Genomic DNA, 26,715 nt, shown 5'->3' with positions numbered 1-26,715 from the left:
CTTCCATAGTGATCATGGGAAGCACAGGGGAAGTGACAGTTTTCAATGATGTCAGAAGTTTCTTTGGTTGGGAAAGGAATGTTTTGGGAACGAGAGGGGAAAAAAACAACGACTGTTTTATATATATCTTTCTCTCACTTCCACTTCTCCATCCTGCTTCCCTCTCCGTTCTCTCACTACAGGTGTTCCCTGAAGCAGTAGACCCTGGAGATGTGGTTGCACAGCTTGAATGTAAGTTTTGAACTTTTAATTCCCAATTCTAAGACATTTTAGAATTATACTTTTTAATCTTGGGCTTAGATAAAAGTTTAAAAGGGTCTAATAAGAATTTAAAAAATCCTGAGCTGAGACTTTTTTTGCACTTTATAGAATTTCAGAATATACCTGGAAATAATAGAAAAAATACACGTGCTGCAGAAAGGCTGGAAAATTTTCTTCTTTGTGTGTTTGGTCTGTGGAAAACACAGAGACTTATTTGAACTTTTTATTGATTAATATGATATAGAGTGTTTATGATGTAAGGGTAGAGATTCATATTAGGTGGGACTTTGCCCTGCAAATAAAAATATGTCTTTAACCTTAGTGTATTGAAAATCAAGAGAGTAAATAATAGAAGATTGAAGTAAGGGTACCTTAAAATATATATGCTTTTGCATTTTGTATTACATTCAATATGTTAGTAAATTATTTGAAAGAGACATTTTCAAGGCTGTGGATAACAGTAAATTCTTTAAAGTATTAGGAATCAACTATAAAAAGGTACAACTATTTGTGAGAGCAGCAATGTAAAGGTATACATTTGGGAATAAGTTATTCAAGCTCTGGGTATGAAAGGAAAAGCTCTGTTATTTATCCTTGTAATGAGAAAGGGATCCAGGAGCACTAGATTGGTCTAATATATAACTGTGGCTCAAAAGGCCAACAATATTGGGCATCATCAATGTCAGCCATCTCCTCTACACCTTCCCCCCTCCACACCCTGTTGGGACTCTAGCAATGTAGAAACATGGCGCCTGGCATCATGCTGGAATCTGGGCATACAGGGAGGATTAGGGCCGCTCGTCCTCTTACCTTTAGGGAGCTTCTAGTTTAGTGACTCTTCTCCAGAGAACTCTTTATGGCCAGTGTCAATATTTTATTTATTTTTTTATAGCTGTTCTGGCCCTTGGTATTCTATCTTCCACTGTGGCAGACTAGCTAGGTAGCAATTTGGTGCTAGTGGGTATATGACTTTAATATTTTCTGAACATCTTGTTCAGTATCGGGGAAACTGTATAGCTTAGCAAATATGAAGATAATTATATCTCTCAACCTTCTGAAATTCTTCTATTAAAAAAACACAAATGTTTTTTTTTCTCTTAGATTGGAAATTTGGGGGCATAAGAAGAGTACTTAGTGGTTATTATTATTTAGAAACTTTCTCGCCTTGGTGTCCCTGATTCAGTTTTTCTTTTAGGTCTCTTCCCACACCACTGACATTCCTCTTTTTGATATCCTCCTCAGATTCATATTTCTCTGCCCTGTCTTTGAATATTGGTATTCCACTGGCTTCGCTTCTCTGATCTCTTTTTGCTGACTTTTTCCTCTTTCCTTATATGATACTCTCCAAAGACTTGGCTTCATGTATTACCCATCTTCTGATGACATCCACAGCAGTCTTCGGCCCTGACCTCTCTTGTGAGCTTTGGGCCCCTTTTTCTTGTATGTTTTTCCCCCCTCTCAGTTTTGCGATCTTTTTTTGTCCTCTAACCTCATTAATATGAAAAATTAAAAACATACTAAAAGTGGAGAGGATGGAGTGATGAAGTCCAATATACCTATTACCCAGCTTCAACATTTTTGACATATTACCATTACATGTTCACCCTACCACTTAAAAATATTGTTGGATAGAAAGGATTAATGAAACAAAGAGTTGGTTCTTCGAGAAGATAAACAAAATCGACAAACCCTTAGCCAGGCTTACTAAGAAAAAAAGAGAAAAGGCTCAAGTAAATAAAATTAGAAATGAAAGAGGAGAAATTACAACGGATACCATGGAAATACAGAGGATTATAAGAGAATATTATGAGAAATTATATGCCAACAAATTGGACAATCTAGAAGAAATGGATAAATTCTTAGACTTATACAACCTCCCAAAATTGAACCAAGAAGAAATGGAGAATCTGAATAGACCAATCACAAGTAAAGAGATTGAAATAGTAATCAAAAACCTCTCAAAAAATAAAAGTCCAGACCAGATGGCTTCTCCAGTGAATTTTACCAAACATTCAAAGAAGATTTAATACCCATCCTTCTCAAACTATTCCAAAAAATAGAGGAAGATGGAACACTTCCTAAATCATTCTACGAGGCCAACATCACCCTGATACCAAAACCAGACAAAGACAATACAAAGAAAGAAAATTACAGGCCAATATCGCTGATGAACATTTATGCAAAAATCCTCAACAAAATATTGGCAAACCGAATACAACAATACATTAAAAAGATCATACACCATGATCAAGTGGGATTTATACCAGGGACACAGGGATGGTTCAACATCCGCAAATCAATCAACGTGATACATCACATCAACAAAACAAAGAATAAAAACCACATGATCATCTCAATAGATGCAGAGAAGGCATTTGACAAGATACAACATCCATTTATGATAAAAACTCTCAATAAAATGGGAATAGAAGGAAAGTACCTCAACATAATAAAGGCCATATATGACAAACCCACAGCCAACATCATACTCAACGGGGAAAGACTGAAAGCCATTCCTCTGAGAACAGGAACGAGGCAGGGCTGCCCACTCTCACCACTCCTGTTCAACATAGTACTGGAGGTTTTGGCCAGAGCAATTAGGCAAGAAAAAGGAATAAAAGGAATCCAAATAGGTAACGAAGAAGTGAAACTCTCACTATTTGCAGATGACATGATTGTATACATAGAAAATCCTGAAAAATCTGTTGGAAAACTATTAGAAACCATCAACAACTACAGCAAAGTTGCAGGGTACAAAATCAATCTACAAAAATCAGTTGCATTTCTATCTGCTAATAATGAACTAACAGAAAGAGAGCTCAAAAAGATAATACCATTTACAATTGCATCAAAAAGAATAAAATACCTAGGAATAAATCTTACCAAGGAGGTGAAGGACCTATACAATGAGAACTACAAGACATTATTGAAAGAAATCCATGATGACATAAAAAAATGGAAAGATATCCCATGCACGTGGATTGGAAGAATAAACATAGTTAAAATGTCTATATTACCTAAAGCAATCTACAGATTCAATGCAATCCCAATCAGAATCCCAATGACATTCTTCACAGAAATAGAAAAAAGAATACTAAAACTTATATGGGGCAACAAAAGACCCCGAATAGCTAAAGAAATCCTAAAGAAAAAGAACAAAGCCGGAGGCATCACAATCCCTGACTTCAAAACATACTACAAAGCAATAGTAATCAAAACAGCATGGTACTGGTACAAAAACAGACACACAGATCAATGGAACAGAATTGAAAGCCCAGAGATAAAACCACACATATACGGACAGCTAATTTTTGACAAAGGTGCTAAGAACATGTAATGGAGAAAGGAAAGTCTCTTCAATAAATGGTGTTGGGAAAACTGGACAGCCACATGCAAAAGAATGAAAGTGGACCATGTGCTATCGCCATCCACAAAAATTAACTCAAAATGGATCAAAGACCTGAAGGTGAGACCTGAAACTATAAAACTCATAGAAGAAAATATAGGCAACACACTATTTGACATTGGTTTTAAAGGAATCTTTTCGGATGACATGCCTACCCAGACTAGGGAAACTAAAGAAAAAATAAACAAGTGGGACTTTATCAGATTAAAGAGCTTTTATAAGACTAATGAAACCAGAATCAAGATGAACAGACAACCAACCAGCTGGGAGAGAATATTTGCAAAACATACATCTGACAACGGGTTGATCTCCATAATATATAAAGAACTCACACAACTGAACAACAAAAAAACAAACAACCCGATCAAAAAATGGGCAGAGGAAATGAACAGACACTTCTCCAAGGAAGATATACAGATGGCCAATAGGCACATGAAAAGATGCTCAACATCGCTAATCATCAGGGAAATGCAAATCAAAACCACACTAAGATACCACCTCACGCCCGTTAGAATGACTATAATCACCAAGACAAAAAACAACAAATGTTGGAGAGGATGTGGAGAAACAGGAACCCTCACACACAGCTGGTGGGAATGCAAACTGGTGCAGCCTCTATGGAAAACGGTATGGAGATTCCTCAAAGAATTAAAAATAGAGATGCCCTATGATCCAGCCATCCCACTACTGGGAATCTATCCAACGCACCTGAAATCAACAATCCAAAGAGGCTTATGCACCCCTATGTTCATTGCAGCATTATTCACCATAGCCAAGAAGTGGAAGCAACCTAAGTGTCCCTCAACTGACGATTGGATTAAGAAAATGTGGTATGTATATACAATGGAATACTACTCAGCCATAAAAAAAGACAAAATCGTCCCATTTGCAACAACATGGATGGGCCTGAAGCGTATTATGTTAAGTGAAATAAGCCAGAAAGAGAAAGACAAACACTGTATGATCTCACTCATGTGTGGAATATAAACCAACACATGGACAGAGAAAACTGGACTGTGGTTACCAGGGGCAGTGGGGGTGGGGGGTGGGGGGGGCACAAGGGGTGAAGGGAGTCATATATATGGTGATGGACAAACAAAAATGTACAACCCAAAATTTCACAATGTTAGAAACCATTAAAACATCAATAAAAAAAATTGTTGGAATATTTAAAAGCAAATTTTATACATATATCATTTCACCTCAGATACTCTGGCATGACCCCTAACTGATAAAGACTTTAAGAAAATATATATATATATATATATAACCACCTTGCTGGTATCACACCTAACAAAATTAATAATAATTCCGTAATTCTTTAGTAACATCAAATACATAGTCATTATGCAGATTTCCCTAGTTGCTACCAAAATAGCTTTTTACAGTTGGTTTGCTAAATCAGGATCTCGTCAAGGTGTGGTTCCTATTTAGCTCTTAAGTTTCTTTTTTTCTGTAATAGTATCCTTCGCTTTTTTTTTTTTAATGCTGTGAGTGTTAGGTAAACCATGTCTTTTAGAATGTCCTACAGTTTGGATTTGGCTGATTGCTTTCTTAAAGTGTTGTTTAGCTCGTTTATTATTTGTATTATGTAAAATGATAGTTAGACCTGGAGGTTTGATTAGATTCAAGCTTATTTGATTTTTTGGCAATAATCCTTCATAGTTGGTGTTGTGTACTTATTATTGCATCATATCAGATGGTATGTAATGTCTGATTATCGTAAATTTAGTGATGTTAAGATTGATCATTTGGCTCCATGCAGCATCAGCCTTATTCCTCCATTATGAAGTTTCTCACCAGCCTTTCATTTAAGAGCTTTAGCATCCATCAAGATCCATCTTTTCTTTAGGGGTTACAAAATATGATTTTTCTAACATTGTTGTTCTTTCTGTATTAGCTGCAATTCTTTTGTAAAAGAAATTTTCCTTATCAGCAATTTGGTTACCCTGAAATACCGTTCTTACAGGAAAGGCAGGGTCGCTCTTCTCTCTTTCCCTTACTTTAACAGCTTTAGTGAGGTATAGTTTATATATCACAAAATTCACCCGTTATAACTCTAGTTAAATGATTTCCAGAAAATTTTTACAGTTGTGAACCATCGTCACAATCCAATTTAGAATATTTCCATCACCCTAAAAGTTCCCTGATGCTTATTCGCAGTTATTCCCTGTGCTCAATTCCAGTTCAGCAACCACTGATCCATTTTCTGTCTCTATATATTTGCCTTTTCTAGAAACTTTATATAAATGGATTAATATAATATCTAGTCTTTTGGCCTCTTTCACTTAGAATAATGTTTTTGAAGTTTATCCACGTTGTTCTATGTATTAGTAGGTCATTCCTCTTTATTTATGAATAATATTCTATTGTATGGAACTTTTTTCCCTTCCCAAAACTCCAAAACATTGCTGAGAGAAATTAAAAACCATCCAAAAAAAAAAAAAGGAATGACACACCATGTTCATAGATCAGAGATTTGATTGTTTATGAAGGCAGTGCTCCCAAAATTTATCTCTAGGTTTAACATTATTTCTATCAACACTCTTCCTATCAAATTCCCAGCCAGCATTTATGTAGAAATTGACAAGCTTACTCTAAAATTTATGTGGAATGCAAAGTACCTGGAAATAGTCAAAAACAAACTTAAAGGACTTAACCTGATTTGAAAACTTACTGTAAAGCCACAGTAATCAAGACAGTGGTATTGACATGAGGATAGCCATACAGATGAATGGAACAGACTAGAGAGTCCAGAAGTAAACCCCTCACATTTATAGTCCATGGTTTTCAATAGAAGTGCAAAGGCAATTCAATGAGGGGAACAAAAAAAGAAAGAACTAGATCATTACCTCTCACCACACACAAAAATTAACTCAAAGTGGATCATAGGCCTAAATGTAAGGGATAAAACTATAAAATTTCTGGAAGAAAAGATAGGAGAAAATTTTTATGACCTTGGGTTAAGAAAAGATTTCATAGATATGACACCAAAAACATGATCCATAAAAGAAAAAAATTGATTCATTGGACTTCATAACTTTTGTTCTTCAAAAGACAGCGTAAGAGAATGAAAAACAAGCCACAGAGTGGGAGAAAGTATTTACAAATCATATATATGATAAATGACTTACATTTAGAATATTTAAAAAAAAAGAAAAAAACCTTACAACTCAATAAGAAGACAAACAACCCAATTCAAAAATGGGCAAAAGATTTGAGTAAACATTTTACAAGAAAAGATATATGAATAGCTAGTGAGCACATGGAAAGATGCTTAACATCGTTACTCATTATTGAAATGCAAATTAAAAATACAGTGAGATAACACTACACACCCACCAAAATGCATATATTCCAAAAGACTGACAGTATCAAGTCTTGGGGATGATGTGGAAAAACTGACACCTTCATAAATTGCTAGGGGGAATGTAAAATGGTACAATAACTTTGGAAAACAGGTTGACAGTTTCCTTAAAAAGTTAAACATATACTTAGCATACAGCCCAGCATATATCCATATATTCGTAGCAAGATTGTTCATAATAGCTGAAAACTAGAAACAATCCAAATGTCCGTAAAAAAGAAATAATATTAAATCTAGAGATAAATTTTGGGAGAACTGCCTTCATAAATTATCAAATCTCTGATCTATGAACATATGTTGTTCCATTTTTTTTCTTTTAGATGATCTTTAATTTCCCTCAGCAATGTTTTGGAGTTTTCAATATACAGGTCATACATTTCTTTTGTTAAATTTATTTACAAGTATTTTATTCTTTTTGGTACCATTACGAATAGAATTGTTTTCTTACTTTTTTTTTTTTTTGAATTCTTTTTTGCTATTCTGTAGAAATAAAATTGATTTCATATATTTATCTTCACCATGAACCTGCTAATAAACTTGTTTATTATTTCAGGTAGGGTTTTTGTTGTTGATTTTTTGTAGGTTAATTTCTATATACAGAATTATAGGTCTGAGAAAAAAGGTGGTTTTACTTTTTCCTTTTCAATCTGTATACCTTTAATTTTTTTCTTGCCTATTGCCCTGGCTCGAGCCTCCAGTACAATGTTGAAAAGAAGTAGTGAAACCAAACACTCCTGCCTTGTTTCTGATGTCAGGGGGAAAACATTCTTTACATTAAATATGATGCTAGCTGTAGTTTTTATTGTAGATGCCGTTTATCAGGAGATCTCCTATTATTAGTAGAAGACGAGAAGATCTATTTCTAACTGGTGGAGAGTTTTTATCATGTCTGTCTGGTTATGGGGTTTCATCATACACTTTTTCTGTGTTAAGATGATCATGTGTTTTTTCCTCCTTATTCTATTAATACAGTTTATTATATTACGGATTTTCCAATGTTAAACCAGCTTTTCACTCCTGGGATAAATCTTAGTTGCTCATGGTATGTAATCCTTTTTATATTTTCTTGGATTCAGTTTGCTGATATTTTGTTAATGATTTTTTTTTCTTTGTGAGGAAGATCAGCCCTGAGCTAACATCCGTTGCCAATCCTCCTCTTTTTGCTGAGGAAGATTGGCCCTGTGCTAACATCCGTGCCCATCTTCCTGTGCTTTGTATGGGACACCGCCACAGCATGGCCTGACAAGCGGTGCTTCAGTGCACACTGGGGATCTGAACCCATGAACCCCTGGCTGCCGCCATGGAGCGCGCACACTTAACCACTATGCCACCCGGCCAGCCCTGTGATTTTTGTGTCTGTTTATGAGGAACATGGTCTGTGGTTTTGTAATTTCTTTGTCTTGCTCTGTAATCAGGGAATACTGGCCTCATAGAGTGAATTGAGAAATGTTCCTTCTTTCTCTATTTTCTAGAAGAGTTTGTATAATAGGATTGATATTATTTCATCTTTAAATATTTGTTAGAATTCACCAGTGAAGCCATTGGACCTGGGCTTTTTTTCTTTTTTTTTTTGTGGGAAGGTTTTAAATTACTGTATCAAATTCTTGTTATATATCTATTTCTTCTTGAGTTAACTCTGGTATTTGTATCTTTCTAGAAGGTTGTCCATTTCATCTAAGATGTCTACTTTGTTTGCTTAAAGTTGTTTGTACTTTTCTCTTATGATCCTTTTGCTTTTTGCAGGATTAGTAGTGATGTCCCTGCTTTCATTACTGACTCTGGTAATTTGTGTTTTCTCCCTTTTTTCCTTGTATGGTTTAGCCTAAACGTTTATCAATTTTGTTGATATTTTTGAAGAACCAATTTTTTATTTCAGTGATTTTTTTTCTATTTTCTATTTCATTGATTTTCATTTTGATCTTTATTATTCCTTTCTTCTACCTAATGTGCATGATTTGCTCTTCCTTTTCTAGCTTCTTTTGTGTGTGTGTGTGTGTGTGTGTGTGTCTGAGGAAGATCAGCCCTGAGGTAACATCCATGCTAATCCTCCTCTTTTTGCCGAGGAAGACCGGCTCTGAGCTAACATCCACTGCCAGTCCTCCTCCTTTATTTCCCCAAAGCCCCAGTAGATAGTTGTATGTCATAGTTGCACATCCTTCTAGTTGCTGTATGTGGGATGCGGCCTCAACATGGCCAGAGAAGCGGTGCGTCGTTGCCGCTGGGATCCGAACCCGGGCCGCCAGTAGCGGAGCGTGCGCACTTAACTGCTAAGCCACGGGGCCAGCCCTCTAGCTTCTTAAGATGGAAGCTGAGATGCTTAATTTTAGATATTTCTGCTTTTAAAGCATTTTAAAGCTATAAGTTTCTTTCCACATACTAATTTTGCTGTATTTCTTAAATTTTTTTTTTTTTTTGGTGAGGAAGATCAGCCCTGAGCTAACATCCATGCCAATCCTCCTCTTTTTTCTGAGGAAGACTGGCCCTGAGCTAACATCTGTGCCCATCTTCCTCCACTTTATATGGGACGCCACCACAGCATGGCCTGACAAGCAGTGCATCGGTGTGCGCCCGGGATCCGAACCCCGGGCCGCCAGCAGTGGAGCGCGCACACTTAACTGCTACACCACAGGGTCGGCCCCTGTATTTCTTAAATTTTGATGTTATTTTTTGTTTCCATTAATTTCAAGGTGTTGTCTAACTTTTTTGTGTGATTTCTTCTTTGATCTTTGGATTCCTTTGAAATATGTTCTTTTGTTTCCAAATATTTTGGGATTTCATGTATTTCTTTTTAATGTTGATTCCTAACTTAATTCTGTTGTGGTGAGAGAACATAATTTATAGGATTTCAATCCTTTTAAATTTATAGAGACTTGTTTATGGCCTATCCTAAGGTTTATACTTGAGAATATTCCAAATGCACTTGAAAAGAATGTGTATTTTGCTGTTGTTGGTTCAATTATTCTGTATCAATGTATTTCTATCATTTAGGTCAAGTTGGTTCATAATGTTCAAGTCTTCTAAATTCTTGCTGATTTTATTTCTTGAGGAGTAGGGGAAGTCTGGTTGTTTTATCAATTATAGAAAGAAGGGCTTTTGAATCTCCAACTATAATTATTGAATTTTCTGTTTCTGCTTTCATTTATATCAGTTTTTGCTTCATATAATGTGCTGGTTATTGATTTATTACCCCTCAGTTCCAAATTCAATCTTCTTGCCTGCTCTGTGGAAACTGATCTGGGCCCTTTAAGTATTTTTTTCGTTCCAGCTGGCGCTGAATTTTGTGCAGGAGAGGGCCCTGGAGTGACATTGCAGAGGAAAAGGGTTTTGCCTCCAGGTGCTGGTGTGCTAGCTTGGCAGGCTCCTGCATTGCACCTGGCTTTGCCAACACCAGACTTCTGCAGGCCTTGCGGCTGCTGTGGTGCCCAGGTACTGCAGTACCTGGTGGCCAATGGCAGCTTCCCTAGCTGTCCCCTTTAGCATGGTTTTGTAGTGAGGCGCCTGTGGTGAAACCTACCTGTGAAGAGCTTTCCTGGCACCCTAGCAGGATGATTTCTGACAAGTTCCTTAGGCACATTTCCAGTAAGTTCTACTGGCATGGCGTGAGAGCAACTTTTTTCTCATTCAGTGAGCCAAGGCTGTACCCTCTGTAACAAGTTCTAGATCTCAGTACTGGGGAGGAGAGCTTGGGGAGAGCACTTCCTAAGTGGTCTGTCTGAGCCCTAGGAGTAATAGCTGCTCCTATCTGCTCTTCCTTTATTTTTTTTTTTTCCCCAAAACCCCAGTAGATAGTTGTATGTCATAGCAGCACATCCTTCCAGTTGCTGTATGTGGGATGCGGCCTCAGCATGGCCGGAGAAGCGGTGCGTCGGTGTGAGCCCGGGATCCGAAACCAGGCTGCCAGTAGCCGAGCGCGTGCACCTAACCGCTAAACCACAGGGCCAGCCCTGTTCCTCTATTTTTAAGTTCTCTTTACGTAGTCCTAGACAATCCTGAGTTACTTTAACTCCCACTATAGTTAATAGTTTGTTTTTTTTTTGTGAGGAAGATCGGCCCTGAGCTAACATCTGCTAATCCTCTTTTTGCTGAGGAAGACTGGCCCTGGGCTAACATCCATGCCCATCTTCCTCCGCTTTATATGGTATGCCACCACAGCGTGACTTGCCAAGCGGTCCGTCGGTGCGCGCCCGGGATCCGAAGCTGTGAACCTTGGGCCGCTGCAGCAGAGCGCGCACACTTAACCGCTTGTGCCACCGGGCCAGCCCCATAGTTAATAGTTCTTTATATTAAACTTTCCCTGTGTGGTTTCTCTCTCCTACTTGGACCCAGATGGATATATTTATTTTGAGATTGTGTTCTAATTGTTTATACATTTATAATTGTTGTATCTTCCTGGATCTTAACCTCGTTATGGTAGTAAAGTTCATGGTAGCGAAATTGCAGCAGTTTCAGGCCTCACACCTTCCTACCGTATTCTTAAGAATAAGAGGTCTGTGTTTCATAATTTTCATCAAGTCTTGAGATTTATTCTAATCACAGTAGCATGGGGGATGTAGTATGCTCTTGGCGTAGCTTACACATGTTCTACCTTTAGGTCAGGTGGTGCGTGTGTCAGCCGTGTAGATCTGTAATGGAAGGGGAAAGGAGGGGAAAGCTGTGGAGACAGCTCATAGATGTCCCTACAGTGATCCTCTGTAGTGCTGAGCCTTTGAACTTAAACAAAGAGTGGTGGTAGAAATGGTGGAAACATCTCCTTTAAATAAAATGTAAAATTGAGCCCAAAGAAGTAAAGCAGGTTTTATGTCAATGGAAGCAAAGAGAAGCATTTCAAGTAAGGAAACATTGAACCAATGTAGACTCTTCCAGAATTTTCACTTACCTATTCTCCTATGGAATTGTGAGTCACATATATCATTTCCCATTGCGTAACATACAAAACTAATGTATGCTTGTCTGTCTTCTTAAATCCAAAATTCATTCATTAAAAATATGTTATCTAATAGCAAATTGAGCATGGTCCAAATGCTCAAGGAGATCTGAGGACCCCCTTAAGTGGACAGTCTGATAAATGGGTGGATCCTTGAGTAACTGCAGATAAAGTACTTAAAGCAGTCCTTGGTACACAGTAAATCCTTAAACTGTCCCTTGTTTATTATTATTGGTGGTGGTATTATTATTACTATTCTTATTATTGGGGAACTTAACAGTTTCCTTTCATATCATATCTGTACCGCTGAAGGAAACTTCTGAGGCCCAGAATCACCTAAGGTTCTGGGGAAATATATATGATATATAAAATGATATTAACTGCCAGTGATATTAAAAGCCATAATAGGGCAATTTTAAATTCATAGAGAAGGCATTCTCTTTAGGAAAATGGCTTTAATCCTGGAATCCACCAGAATTAAATTAGTTATGGCTAAAGCTATACCCTGGGAACTGTTTTTAGGCAAGAAAGAGAATGAAAAGATTTCTACTTCATAGATTTCTCTATTGAAATTGTAGATTTCCATCCTTTCTCAATGAAGGTTTACAGATTCTCTTCTACAGCCTCTCTCCCTTTCTCTACTTCTCCCTCCCTGTCCCTCCCTCTCTCTTTCTCACAGTATACTGCCACAAATATGCTGCCTGAAAAGATCTTCCTACAGATACACATATTGCTTGCTCCCTCACTTTTTCCCACTTACTGCTCATGTTTATCTTCATACTAAGAGACGTTTACTTACCAATGCATCTAAAATAGCACTCCTTTTTGGTCAATATCTCAATCTCTATCTATCCTATTTTCTTTAGAGTTCTAAAGTTCTACACCGGGATATTTTGAGAGTGAAAGAGTGTGCTTTTAATATTTCCACCAAGACAACAGGTATAAAAAGAGTCCTGCTCAGGGCAAATAGGGACAAATGGTCCTCCTGCCTTTCTTCTTAGCACTGACATATTATTTATTTTCTGTCTCATTAGAATGAAGTTTCATAGCAACAGAGACTTCCTGTGTGTTCACTGCTGTGTCTCTAGTGCATATGGCAATACCTGGCACGTACTAGGTATTTGATATCCAGGGAGTTAAATAAAATATCATAAACGAATCATATAAGTGCCTCTCATTACTGTTTTTATGACTGTTGGAGCTATCCTATTTAGAGATACCTGTTTGTAGTGTTATAATCCTTTGATTAGGAAATGTATTTTGTATTTGAAAGTTTGTGATATAATAGCTGCTTTGGCTTCATTCCCTTCAGCATTTGGATAAAGAGAAGATATGATCTTTCTATTGCAGTAGATTCCTGGGTGTCCCTATTGCTTTCTCTTGCCTGTAGGGAAAAATAGCATTTTCATAAGAGCCCCTACTTTTCAGCTTCTGGGAATTAGTGCTTACCTGGTGTCTGGGGTATTTAAAATGCTGTTAGGAGAATATTGGAAGGCTGAAAATAAATCCTTCAAAGTCTATGAATCTATGAATGAGAGTATCCCTGCCTCCATCCTCAGGAGAGCTTGTAGCACACAGGATTTGTATTGTAAATCCACAATGGCAAATACATTCCAACCAACTCACCTTTGTAGTTAGGGCAGGTAAATAACCATCTAGAGGAAATTATGACAGCAATTGTTCTTGCTGGTGCAGAGGGTTGGCAGCATTCTGGCACTCTCCCTTAAGGCACTTACTGTAGCTTTTGATTTGCTATATGTGACTAGGATTTTGGAGTGTTGTAGTGCATATGCTTTGTAACTCACAGTAAAAGTACATGTGAAAATGAGAATTTTTACAGAGGAAGGAGGAAAATTGTAATTATTTAGTTATAAGATAAAGGGCAACTGTAAAATGAGGTTAATTATACTATATATTCCACTAGGTATAATTTACATTAACTTATTATTTTGTTTCTAGCAGCATTTGTTCTTTAATAAAGCTTTTACTTTAATAATTTACGGTCTTTCTTCCTGAAGTATTTTTGCCAAAGTATACGTTTTAAATATAAAGGAATAGAAAATTGTTTATAGAAACTAGGAAAAGTTTTTTCAGTAGAAGTTAATTTTATTATTCTGTAGGACTTGCTCTCAGACCACATACATACATATATGCAAACACACACACACATATGTGTAATTATATGTAAATATTAGTGTCTTACCTTTTAAATTTGTTTTTTGCTTATATCAAAATTATATTATTTTTAATCAGTTATAGAATTATGTTGTGTTTCTTCATATCAGACTTATATATAATCTACAAAGGTTATTACAAAAGACAACAGTCCTATAACATCCCTCTCCTTCATTATTTCTCACTCCCCTAGGGACAACTTTTCATTAAAAAAAATTTTTTTTCTATATCTCTAATATAATTATATTGCACTTGAAACATTTTGATTTTTCAATTTTAGACATTATCTCTTCTTTCCCATGTGGAAAATGAAGATTTAAATACTTTTGGTACATTCTCTCCCTGCCCTTAAAACATATACATGCCCATTTTCTGTCTTTCTGTCTTCAATACAGTCATATCACAATTTTGGTTTATATTGTTATGTTTATGTAAGAAGTATTTATAGCTGAACCGTGTGGTATATATAGTATGTTACTTTTCCTAGAAGACTTTTTGTTTTCACTTGAATTAATAATTATTTTCTCTCCTTTGTTTAGTTTTATAGTTATTTTAGATTTTTAATCATTTTCTCAAAGTTTGCTCTTTCACTTACAGGTTTGGTTTTTTTGCCTAGATGCCTAAAATATTTTTTATTTATCTTTAAAATCTAGTAATTTTACTAGAATTTGTCCTGAAGTTGTTTTTTGTGGCTTGGTATTCGTAGGTACAATGTGTTCTCTTTCATTTGTAGTTTCTAATCTTTTTTCATTCTGGCAAAGTTTCCTCAACTGTACTATTTCGTATTTATTTTCTTCCTTTGCCTTAGTTTTCTTCATCAGGGTCTACTATTATAGTATGTTGGATCTTTTTTCCTGTTTAATATTTGTTATTTTCTCTCATATTTTAAAATCTTTTTTTGTTTCTTATTGATTAAAAAATCCCCTTTTTTGTCTTCTGTTTCTTTTAAGGTATTATCTGTTGTGTTTATTTGCTTTTGTCTTTATTTTAGTTTAATCTTCATTTCTGAAATGACTTCCTCCTCTATTTCTACTTCTTTCCTGAGTTATACCGTCTCTCTTCTGTGTTTTTCTAATTTTGATTGATGTAGTTCTTCAATATCTTGTATTACTTTCTTAATTTTCAAGTAGTAAATTTTAGTTTTGGTTTATTTTGTGATTGTGTCTTTTTGGCTGCTTTTATTGTAGGAATTTTTTTCTTTTACTTATTCTTTTAAATAGGAACTTAGTATATTTTTTACCTTGGTCCTTTTCTTTGCTCATTCTTAATTGAATTTAGTTTTTTCCTGAACTTTTAGGAGAAAGTGTGATTCAGGATAACTTTTTAGCTTCACCGGGCTCTTTGTGTAGTGTTCCAAGTATGACAGCTTGCTTTCTGGGATTTTCTGCCTCTGTTCTGTTCCACTTTTGTTAGTGCATTTTTTTTCCTGGGTTTTCTCTTTCTTTCTATTTTTTTTAATCCTGTTTAATTTGTATTCTATTTGATACAGTAGCTTCTCCTAGTTTCTTGGGCTCTATCCTGATTGGGAACCCTGGGGGGTCAGTTTCTGTAATTCTCACAGGCTACCAGATAACTCTTCCTTCTTCAAACCTTGCTGGAGATCTTTTGAACTCACCTGTTACTGGCATGGGCAGCCCCCCTCCCACTTTCAGCTGCTTTTCTCAAATGACTTACTGTGCTTCCTGGTGAGTACCTGTTGGCTATTTTGAGGTTTTCTTCCCAGGTCTTTTAGATACCCTCTTACTTCCTTCTGCTTCCTCCTGCATTAGATGCTGATACTGTGCAGGTTTTTGTGGTTGTTAGTGGTTTATCAACATCTGCTTTATTTTGGGGTTTGTGGGGATATCTTGTCGCTTTAATTTATTGTAAATGTTGTCTGCGGTAGGTTTTTGGGTTTGCTGTGTAATTGCTGTGTCTGTTTTTATGGGAGGATATGGGGAGACTTGAAAACTCTGCTGCCTCTGCTTTTATTTTCTGTTTTGTGTTTTTGCTTCTGTCTTTCGTATTAGAGGATATTGTCAAATTATTGACCATTTGTTCTATTTAGTAGTAGAAGACTAAAATGCTTTTGGAAGTTATGTGCCAGAGGTGCCTGGCACTACTGATTACTGAGTTTGTTGGGGGTTCCTCCTGGATGGAGATTGTCAGTATGGGCTTTATTGTAGGGTGATTTCTCTGGGCCATTTTATTGGGAAACTTATTCTGTCAGCATCTTTTTCTGTCTTTTCCCTTCAACTGGTCATATTCAGAAGAAAAGTCATTCATATCTTTCTCCTAGAGGCTATAAGCTAGGTTACCACTGTTTTTAGAACCTTTTGGAGGGACAAGTTGTAGTAAAGTCTCAGTATGTAGCCCAGACTCTTAATCTGCCTGTTTTCTTGCACTACCCCTGCTGTCACCTGTACCTGCTGTTTCCATTCCAGTGAGGACGACGACTACTTCTCCTCCTCCTCTTCCTCCTCCTGAGACCAGGTTATTTACAGTTCATCCTTATTCCTATGATGTTGTCTTTTAGGTGCCCTATCCAAAGTATGGAGAATTTATGAAGGCTTCCCCTTCTTAGTAGACCCTGCAGTTATATTTTGCTTCTAGGTCTGTGACATTGTCAAAATCTCAGCTAAGTTTCAGTCCTTTAGTTGTCTTTTCTGAAATTAGCAGATGCCCTTAGGGAGAAAGCAGCTCCAATGTCTGGCTCATCTCCCTATCTTTCCGTTCTTCTCCCAGATCTTGGCCCTGTAATGCTTCACTGCCTTATTAGCTTCTCTGTGCCTTCAAGCAGATTTTAAAAAATAATTTGACCAGATTTTTTTAGTCTTCTTAGTGGGGTGATGGATCTGCGTTTTGTAAATTGCCATTATCAGAAGCAGAGATCTGTTCCCCATTAATATCTTTTCTACTCTCATCCTGTCTCTCTGTACTCTGCCATCCCCCTGTTTCCCCCCATCATGTCTGTTTCATTATTCTAAGTATCTATTATTGGGCTGATGTTGCATAGTTAATTATTACATCTTTCTTTTGTTTTGTTTTTTTTTAATTTTTTATTTATTTATTTTTTTCCCCCAAAGCCCCAGTAGATAGTTGTATGTCATAGCTGCACATCCTTCTAGTTGCTGTATGTGGGATGCGGGCTCAGCATGGCCAGAGAAGCAGTGCGTCAGTGCACGCCCGGGATCTGAACCCCGGGCCGCCAGCAGCGGAGCGCGCGCACTTAACCGCTAAGCCACGGGGCCGGCCCAGAAATAACAATTGTTGGTGAGGATGTGGAGAAAGGGAAACCATTGTGCACTGTTGGTGGGAATATAAATTGTTACAGACACTATGGAAAACAGTATGGAGATTCCTCAAAAAATTAAAAATAGAGCTACCGTATGATCCAGCAATTCCACTTCTGGGTATTTATCCAAAGAAAATGAAAACACTAACTTGAAAAGATATATGCACCTCCATGTTCATTGCAGCATTTACAATATTTACAATAGCCAAGATATGGAAGCAACCAAAATATCTATTGATGGATGAATGAATAAAGAAAATGTAGTATATATACACAATAGAATATTATTCAGCCATAAAAAGAAGGAAATTTTGCCATTTGTGGCCACATGGATGGACCTTGAGGGCATAATGCTAAGTGCAATAAATCAGACAAATACTATATGATCTCACTTATATGTGAAATCAAAAAAACACCCCACAAAACCAAGCTCATAGATGCAGAGAACAGATTAGTGGTTGCCAGAGGCAGAGGGGGTGGGGGTTGGCAAAATAGGTAGAAGGGGTTAAAAAGTACAAACTTCCAGCTATAAAACAAATAAGTCGTGGGGACGAAATGTTCAGCATGGTGGATATAGTTAATAATATTGTGTTCTATATTTGAAAGTTGCTAAGAGAGTAAATCTTAAAAGTTTTAATCACCAGAAAAAAAAAATTTGTAACTATATGTGGTGATGGATGGTATTGTGGTGATCATTTTGCCAATCTTAAATGCATACTACTAAGTGAAAGAAGCCGATCTGAAAAGGCTACATAACGTATGATTTCAACTAGATGACATTCTGGAAAAGGCAAAGCTATGGAGACAATAAAAAGATCAGCAGTTATGGGGTGAAGGGAGAATTGGAGGGGAGAGGAGAGATGAACAGGCAGAGCACAGATGACTTTCAGGACGATGAAAACACCACGTATGATATCATAATGATGGAGACATGTCGTTATACATTTGTCGGAATCCACAGAATGTACGTCACTAAGAGTGAACTCTAAGGTAAACTATGGACTTTGGGTGATTATGATGTGTCAATATAGGTTCATCCTTGGTAAAAAACATAGCATTCCTGTGAATGGTGTTGATAAGTGGGGAGGCTATACATATGTGGGGGCTGGAGATATATAGGAAATCTCTGTACCTCCCTCTCAATTTTGTTGTAAACCTAAAACTGCTCTAAAAAAAAAAAAAGTCTTAAAAAAAAATTAGAAAAAAACCCAAAGAGATTGAAGGATTGATCCCTACTGTAGATTGGTAAATCTATGAGACACATCAACCTAAAAATATATATATACACAGTAAATGTACTAAGATATAAACATATATGTAGTCTACCTAGTAATTATTTGGCTTTTAGATACTTCTGTGGTAAACTAACAAATTTTTGTTTATTATTTATTTATTTAAGGAAATATTTTTTTAAACTTTCAGGTGATACAGCCTTGTTTGAGTTGATTCAGCTAGTTCCACCAGGTATTGTATTATATTTTGATAAGGTAATTGGTGTGTGAACCCATTCTAGTGAAATACTTTTTAAAAATATCCTTTTCCTCCCTTCTTTCCAAATTAAGAACAATTTGGAAACAATTTAAGAACTAGAACTTGAGTTTCTAGTATTGATCCACTATGTGTAAAATATCAATAGACCAAAAGTATGTATTCAGCAAGATTGACATAAATTGTATTTGAACACATTGTTCTAAAGTTGAATAAATAGCGATAATTGAAAGTGGAAAATAACCTGATATTATCCCAGCATATTTTGTGACATTCATAAAAATTGACTTTTAAGTTTTTGTGATTAGTCTCAAACTATATACTTTTGTTGATAAACTAGTTAATTATCTTTGTTTTTGTGTGTTGACTGTTATTAGGAATGAAGGGGAATAAAACCTTACCTGTTTAGTAAACATATCAAATCTCTGGGATAGGTAGTTAAAATATAGAGGATAGTTTTATTTCTGTTATTGATTTCTGTGATTATAGGAGAAATCTATCTTAATCAATTAGTTATTTTATGTGTAAAATGGAAATCTGTATTTTATTGAAAACTAGTAATCTGAAAAATTTTGAATATTACATACATACCTAATTCAGATAATCACAAATTCTAGAAAATGCCTACATATTTTTCAACATGTAACCTAATATCTTATAATGGCAGGTAGACAAGAAGGGAATATAGAAAAAATTTGAGGGGATGGTAAAGTTTTAGATGTGTAAATGCCATGCCAACTTGATATGTTTATAAGGACATTTTTTTTTTTCTAGGAACTCATAGGTACTCCCTAAATCTACAAAAAGGGGAGAGAGAATTGGTGATATGTACTGCATTTCTGAATAAGGAAATGTGTTAATCCATTTAACATAACCTTATTTTAATTTTCCTTTCATAGAAAAAAAACATGACCCTGAAGCAGGTATTTCACTAAGGCATCAGGCATTTTATATATTATACTTGATGGTTTTATTTCTAAGTAGAATGTTTTGTTATAATTTGAATCATAGGATATCTTTCTTGTAGTGGGCGAAACACTATCTACATATGAAGAAAATACACGAGATTTCATGTTCCCGGGTCCAAACCAGATTTCTGGACACCATGATTCAAACCGCCAGGTTACCATGAGGAGGATTTCTGGCCTTCGAGTAAGTGCTTACTATTTTCTGAATCAATTTGTGATGCAAGATTGTTGTCAAAAACCACCACACAGCCCTCAAATTTGAAATCTGAACTAATTCAAAGTTTAATTTGGTTCAAAACATAATTGTTTTATGAAATTATGATGTTGTCTTAAACATACGAAATCTAAATGAAAATAATGTAACAAAACCCATGCATCTTTCATCCAAAATTAATGTGTTATTTTGCCTTGTATACTTCAGATTTCTCTCCTTTCCTTCTCCCGCTTCTCCCCCTCCCCACCATCACTGTCTGTCTCTCTGTCTTTCTTCTCATGCTTTTATTTTTCTCTCAGAAGAATGACCAATAAATATTTGAAAAGGTGCTCAATCTCATCAGCCTGTAGCAAAATCCAAATTAAAACAATATGATTTCATTTTTGTAGCCATAAGATTGGTAAAATTTAATACGTATGACCATATCGAAAGTGTGAAAAAGTGGAAACTCTTATATGCCATGTAAATCAGAACAATCACAGTTCAGAATTATCTGGTAAAGGCAAAGATTCTCATAGCCTGTGACCTTCTAAGTATGTATCTTGGAGAAATATTCTCTCTGGTATACTAAGAGCCCTCTTAGGAATGTTCATTTGTAGCATTGTTCATAATAGTGAAACATGGAAATAATTGAAATGTCCATTAGTAGGAGTTTAGATGGATTAATTATTCATGTAATGGAAATATATATTCATACATCTAAAAGTGAAAGCCGCATTGTGACAGCCAACTCTCCCATCTTTTCCTCCAAATTCCTTCAACTTTCCTTGGATGATTTCAAAATATTTTTATCCCTGAAAATGTCTTCCACTTAGAGAAACTTCTTACGCCTCTGCTGTTGCAAAGAAGAAAAAAGCAAAAGATGTCTAGGTTGAAATAATTTGGACAAACTTTTTTTTTTTACCAACTTATAAAGTCTTAGAGTAGTCTAAGTAAGGAAACTGAGGAGATATATAAGTCAATATGGTGAACTAAGTAATTCCTCTTGTAGGTCTAAGTTTGTGATATGTTCTGTCCTAGGAAAAAGAAACTGTAGCTTGCTGAAAGTATAAAAATTGACTAACTAGCAAATCAATGAAAGTATATCTCCTTTTGGATATTTTCAGTGTCCATTAGCCACCTTCTATACTATAAAAGTCTTCAAAGAGTGTTTCAGCAACTGTCTAGAAACCTGCAGTGAAAAAAAATCTGATTTTAAAATTATGGTCTTTTTTTTTTAATTTTTTTTTTGGTGAGGAAGATTGGCCCTGAGCTAACATCTTGTTGCAAAAATATATATATATAAACAGTGGGACTTCTGGTAATGATGGTATGGAGAGATTGACAGTTCCTCTCTCCACACAAAACAAGTACAAAACTAGATAAGACTGTCATAAACAATAGTTTCAGGACACTGGAAACTGACTGGCAATTAAGGCAATTAAGACAAGACAAATTAAGAGTGTTTATGCTTGAATAACTGCCGAAGTTTTGGGTGAAAAGGTGGAAGTATGTGGCCTTCTTGCCTGGAAAGCTTCTATGCCCTGTGTGGCCAGTGAGAATTGTAGCTTCACCAGGCCTAGAGCTGGGCAGAAAACTCAGTAGCTTTGCTACCAGAGGGGTCAGAATCAATTTTGGGCAATGGGACTGTGATATTGTGATTTATAAGAAGAAATATATATATTTGGTCCTCATCCCCATTCTGGCACAGAGCTCCTAAAACCTTGGAATTTCCTAAGTGGTGGGGACAATAAAGGTGTCTTTTGTTGTATTAATGAGGCGACTTTTGGAAAGCCCCTAAGGTAACCTAAGGATGGGGGCTGGTTTTCAGGAGAACCAACCTTGTGATTAGAGAATTAGAACTTTCAGCCTCACCTTGACCTTTGAGAAGGCTAGAGGGACTGGAGATTGAGTTCAGTTACCAATGGCCAATGATTAATCAACCATGCCTATGTATGAAGCCTCCGTAAAAACCCAAAAGGACTGGGTTCAGAGAATTTCCAGATTGGTGAACTCGTGGAGGTAGGTGCTGGGAGATTGGCGTGCCCAAAGAGGGCATAGAAACTTCGTGCCCCTTCCCACATACTTTGCCCTACAAATTTCTTCCATCTGTATCATATCCTTTTATAATAAACTGGTAAATAGTGAGTAAACTGTTTTCCTGAGTTGTATGAGCCACTCTAGTCAATTAATTGAACCCGAGGAGGTAGTTGTGGGAACCTCCCATTTATAGCCGATTGGTCAGAAGCATAGGTGACAACTTGGACTTGCAATTGACATCTGAAGTGGGGTGGGGACATTCTTGTGGGACTGAGCCCTTAACCTGTGGGATCTGATGCTACCACCAGGTAGATAGTGTCAGAACTGAGTTAAATTGTAGGACACCCAGTTGGTGTCGCAGAAAATTGCTTGGTGGTGTTGGAAAACCCACATATTGGAATTGGTGTCAGAATCATAGGGACAAATAGTGTGGCTTTGACAGCTAATCGTGGTGGATTCAGATGGAAGTAGATGAGGAAACCCCACAGCTTTCCTAGGCCGATTGCGGTTCTAATTAGAGTGAGCAGCTTACCTGCCCGAAAGTTGACAGGGAGATCTTGGAAGTAAGGGAGCAATATAAGGGCTGAAATTATCTCCCCACCCATTCCTGGCTGACTGTGAAACTATGCGTATGCAGGGGAGACAGTGAGAGCCCAGCAAAAAGTGAAAGCCAATAGAGACTAGAGATCTGGCTGTATCTTTGCGTGCATTCCCCAACCCACACATAGTAATCAACAGAGAGTGTAATGGAACCCTTACAGGTTCGTTGGAAACCACCAAGCTATGCATACACAGGTGAGATCCCTGGAAAGAACAGAAGAGTAAAAAGACACGGCGCATATATAAACTGAACAACAAAATGGCAGATGTGAGTCCAATCATATCAATTATATATAAATGTGAATGGACAGAACACTCCAATCAGTAGTTGTTGTCCTGGCCGGCGGCAGTGCACCCTTCCTCAGAATTCGTGTGATTCTCCATAGATGTTTGTCTGAGTCTTAGGCTGTCCTCCTGAGCCCATCACTGTGGCAAGGATTTAAATCACATCTGGGATTAATCCTGGTGCTGTGTTGTGAGAGGTTCGGGGATTCCCTCGGAGACGTAAAAGAAACTTTCTACTCCAAACAAATGGACTGAAGGTATATGTTATTATATAGAGGATAGTAAAGGCGATAGTCTGCAAACAGATCTGAATAAGTCAAATAATAAGAGGGAAAAAACACCAGCTCGACTGGAAAGGGAAAACATCCACATCGGCTGAGATAGCGGCAGATTCGAATAGGTCATATAATAAGAGGGAAAAACATCAGATCAATCAGAAAGGGAAACACTGGATCGACTGAAGGGAAATGACACAAATCAACCAGAAAGAGAAACACCAGGTTGACCGCAAAGAGAATACATCAGATCAATTACTTCACAATAAATCAATTATTCACAACATCCACGCCCCACTGCAGGGAGAGTCCTGTCAATTGACACGGCTGGGCGGGAATCATACGTCCTGGGCAAGGCGGCCCTTCCGCAGATGGAACTCTCACCAAGTCTCAGTCTCCAGCAGTTTTTTATAGCATCAATAATTTCCAGAGTAAGCAGTTACAGAGTTTTTTTCAGAGCAAGCATCTAGTGTTCCCATGCACAAATGGTTATCAGTGGCGTAGGTGCACTGAGCACCCCCCCCCCACCCCGGGCTGTCATCCCAGCCCAGTAGTTGTGTACGTGCATTGTTTACCTTGCTTATCATCCTAGCCCAGCACAGATGGCCAGCCTGCCCCAGACAGCGGCGCCCGAAAGGCCTTGAAATTTTTACACATTGCAGCTCTCGCCATGGGAGAAGGGCCAGTTCCCACCACGCAGAAAGCAGCTTTTATATTTCTTTTTGTGCTGGTGGCTGTAGGTCAGTTCCCACCACGCAGAAAGCAGCTTTTATATTTCTTTTTGTGCTGGTGGCTGTAGGTCAATGGAGCGGCCAAACATGGCTGTACTCATGTCAAGACATGCTGTCACAGACTACTTGAGTAAACTTGAGCAAAGCGCTATAACGTGGAGATATCACAGGACTATTGGGTGGATGAATGAAAACTTGTAAATGATTATAGCAGGACCTGGCACATAGAGAACATTCAATAAACGTTAGTGATTTGATGATGGCTGTGGAGATCATGATCGTGGTGGTGGTGATGATGATGATAGCTCCTTTAGACTGAACTCCATAAAAACGGAGTCGATGACTTTCTCATCTTTGAATTTAACTCTTAGCACAGTACTTTGCGTGGAGTAGGTACTTCAGTGCCTCTTGGTTGAATTGAATGAATGAATTATATCTTATTGTAGACTTCATAGAGGAACTGACATTTGAGAAATCCTCCTTGAGTTTCCAGCCTGCTGGCTTGCTTACAAATTTCACACTCACAACTGCAGTGTCCACTTTTGCCTGAATTTTCAGCCTGCCCTGTGGATTTTGGACTTGCTGCTCTTACAATTGCGTGGACCAATTCCTTAAACTAGATCTCCCGCTATATATATCCTGTTAGTTGTATTTCCCTGGAGAACCCCAACTGATACATATGGGTTTTGAAAGCTTAGTAAAACTAACAGCTAAAACGCTGAGTACTTACTCTGTGACCAGCAATATATGGGGAGGGGTAAAGTGATAAGTTGCCATCCAGGCTATGGTAGTTATAAAATACGTCCACAAATGATTTGATACTTCTCTCTTCCAAAGGCAGAGCTAATTCTATGGACTATACTCAGTGACTCTAACAGATACAACGTGGTGGAGAGACAGTATTAGACTTTTGAGACCAGGTCATTAAATGCATTGTGGCTTCCTCCTTGCTCTCACTCTTGTATCACTCACTCTGGGGTAAGCTAACTGCCATGTATGAGGACACTCAGGCAACTCTATAGAGAGGGCAGAAGATGGAACAGCTTTGCTAGAGAGTTTGTGAAAGTTTGAAGAGCCTTGAAGAAACTGTCAGATGAGTGTTTGCAGGAAAGTGAGGTAAATGTTATTGGAAGTTAGAGGAAAGAGGAATCTTTGTTATGTAGTGGCAGAAAGGTTAGCAATGCTGTGGCCTGCAGTAATGTGGGATGTAGAAAAATACCTAATGAAATGGGTAATCTGTCTAAGGAGGCTTTCAGACAGAGCGTTAGAGGGGCTACCTGGTTTCTTCTTGCTGCTTAAAGCAAAATACGAGAGGAGAGAGATAAGCAAAAGAAAAGGCTGTTAAACAAAAAGGAGTTGGAACTTAGTGTTTCTGAAGATTCCTAGCCTTTCCCAATAGCAAATAAAGCTAAAATTAAGAAATGATTTCTGAGCAAAAATTATTCCAGACACTTTCAGGAAATTGTGGTCTGATGGTGAAATCAAGGTGTGACTGTAAAATCCTTCATTAAAATCTGAGAAAGATCCAAGTTGTTACCTCAGGAAATAATTTAATCAAACATGGGTTTGGTTTTTTTTTTTCCCCTCAAAGATGCTTAACGGCATTATCCCTCAGCAATCTCAGCAGAAGCCCAATGTTGAGAAAGGTGTGGCTTTTGTCTAATGGAGTGAACTCCAGTAAGATTCACGTTAGGACCAAAAATGTTTTTTTTACCACATACAAGGTGATGATTTTTTTTTTTTTTGTGAGGAAGATCGGCCCTGAGCCAGCGTCTGTCAATCCTCCTCTTTTTTTGCTGAGGAAGACTGGCCCTGGACCAACATCCATGCCCATCCTCCTTCACCCTATATGGGACACCACCACAGCACGGCCTGCCAAGCGGTGCATTGGTGCGCGCCTGGGATCCGAACCGGCGAGCCCCGGGCCACTGCAGTGGAGCGTGCGCACTCAACTGCTTGTGCCACCGGGCCGGCCCCCAAAAATGTTTTTTAAGATCATTATATTGGCAGAAACATCACCAGCTTGGTCTGAAATAGAGACCTTACAAAACGAAAAGGCCTTTGGATCCACAAAATTCTATTCACAGGACCCAAGCTCAGAACACTGTGCACCTCCAAACATGGTCTACCTCTCATTGCAAAGGAATGATGATTCAAAGGATGGAAGCAAGAGCACGGAGAGTGGAGCCAAGAACCCTGGATAGTTATTTCTGAGCGGGAGTAGGACTAAGCTAATTGAGGAACTTCTAACATTTTCCTGGCTGCATTTCTGAATTGCTATGGACCAGTGATTTCTGTTTGCCTCTTGTTTCCTCCCTTTTTTAACAGGAATGTCTATAGTAAATCTCTTGTGCCTGCTGCATCTGTGTACTTTGGGTATGTGTAGGGTAGATAACCTGTCTCTTTAGTTCATAGATCTTCTAATTGTGAGGAAGTGTATTCTAGAAACTGTACTTAAAGAACCACTCCTGAGGAGGCTGAATAAGGATTTGACTTAGATGCCAACATCCTGGATTTCAAGCTGAAGTTGTAAAAGGATGAGACTTTTTCTTCTCTTTTTTGTAGGGCATAGTTTAGTTTACACGTGAGAAGAGTGTAAGTAACTTGTGGTTAGAAGGTGGACTGTGGTGGTTTTAAAATATGCCCACAAAATTTTTGATATTCCTCAGCTGAAAAGGTAGCCTAAACTCCTTTGTCCTTGAGTGTGGGCTGTACTTAGGGGCTCTAA

General features: G+C 37.5%; 1 protein-coding gene across 5 annotated transcripts in view; it reads left to right on the top strand.

Moving 5' to 3' along the window:
- SPATA6 (spermatogenesis associated 6) overlaps positions 1-26,715 on the top strand; it is a 138,745-nt gene that overhangs the window by 17,965 nt on the left and 94,065 nt on the right. For all 5 annotated transcript variants that reach the window (XM_058552359.1, XM_058552357.1, XM_058552355.1 and 2 more), the window contains exons 3-5: positions 183-231; positions 18,830-18,871; positions 19,923-20,047. In XM_058552359.1, the coding sequence (XP_058408342.1) occupies positions 183-231; positions 18,830-18,871; positions 19,923-20,047 (216 nt within the window). The remainder of the gene's footprint in view (positions 1-182; positions 232-18,829; positions 18,872-19,922; positions 20,048-26,715) is intronic.

This window comes from Diceros bicornis, chromosome 13 (genome assembly GCF_020826845.1).
Source record: "Diceros bicornis minor isolate mBicDic1 chromosome 13, mDicBic1.mat.cur, whole genome shotgun sequence".
NCBI classification, from domain to species: Eukaryota; Metazoa; Chordata; class Mammalia; order Perissodactyla; family Rhinocerotidae; genus Diceros; species Diceros bicornis.
Note: the sequence above shows the minus strand (reverse complement) of the source record. Positions and strands in the feature narration are given on the sequence as shown.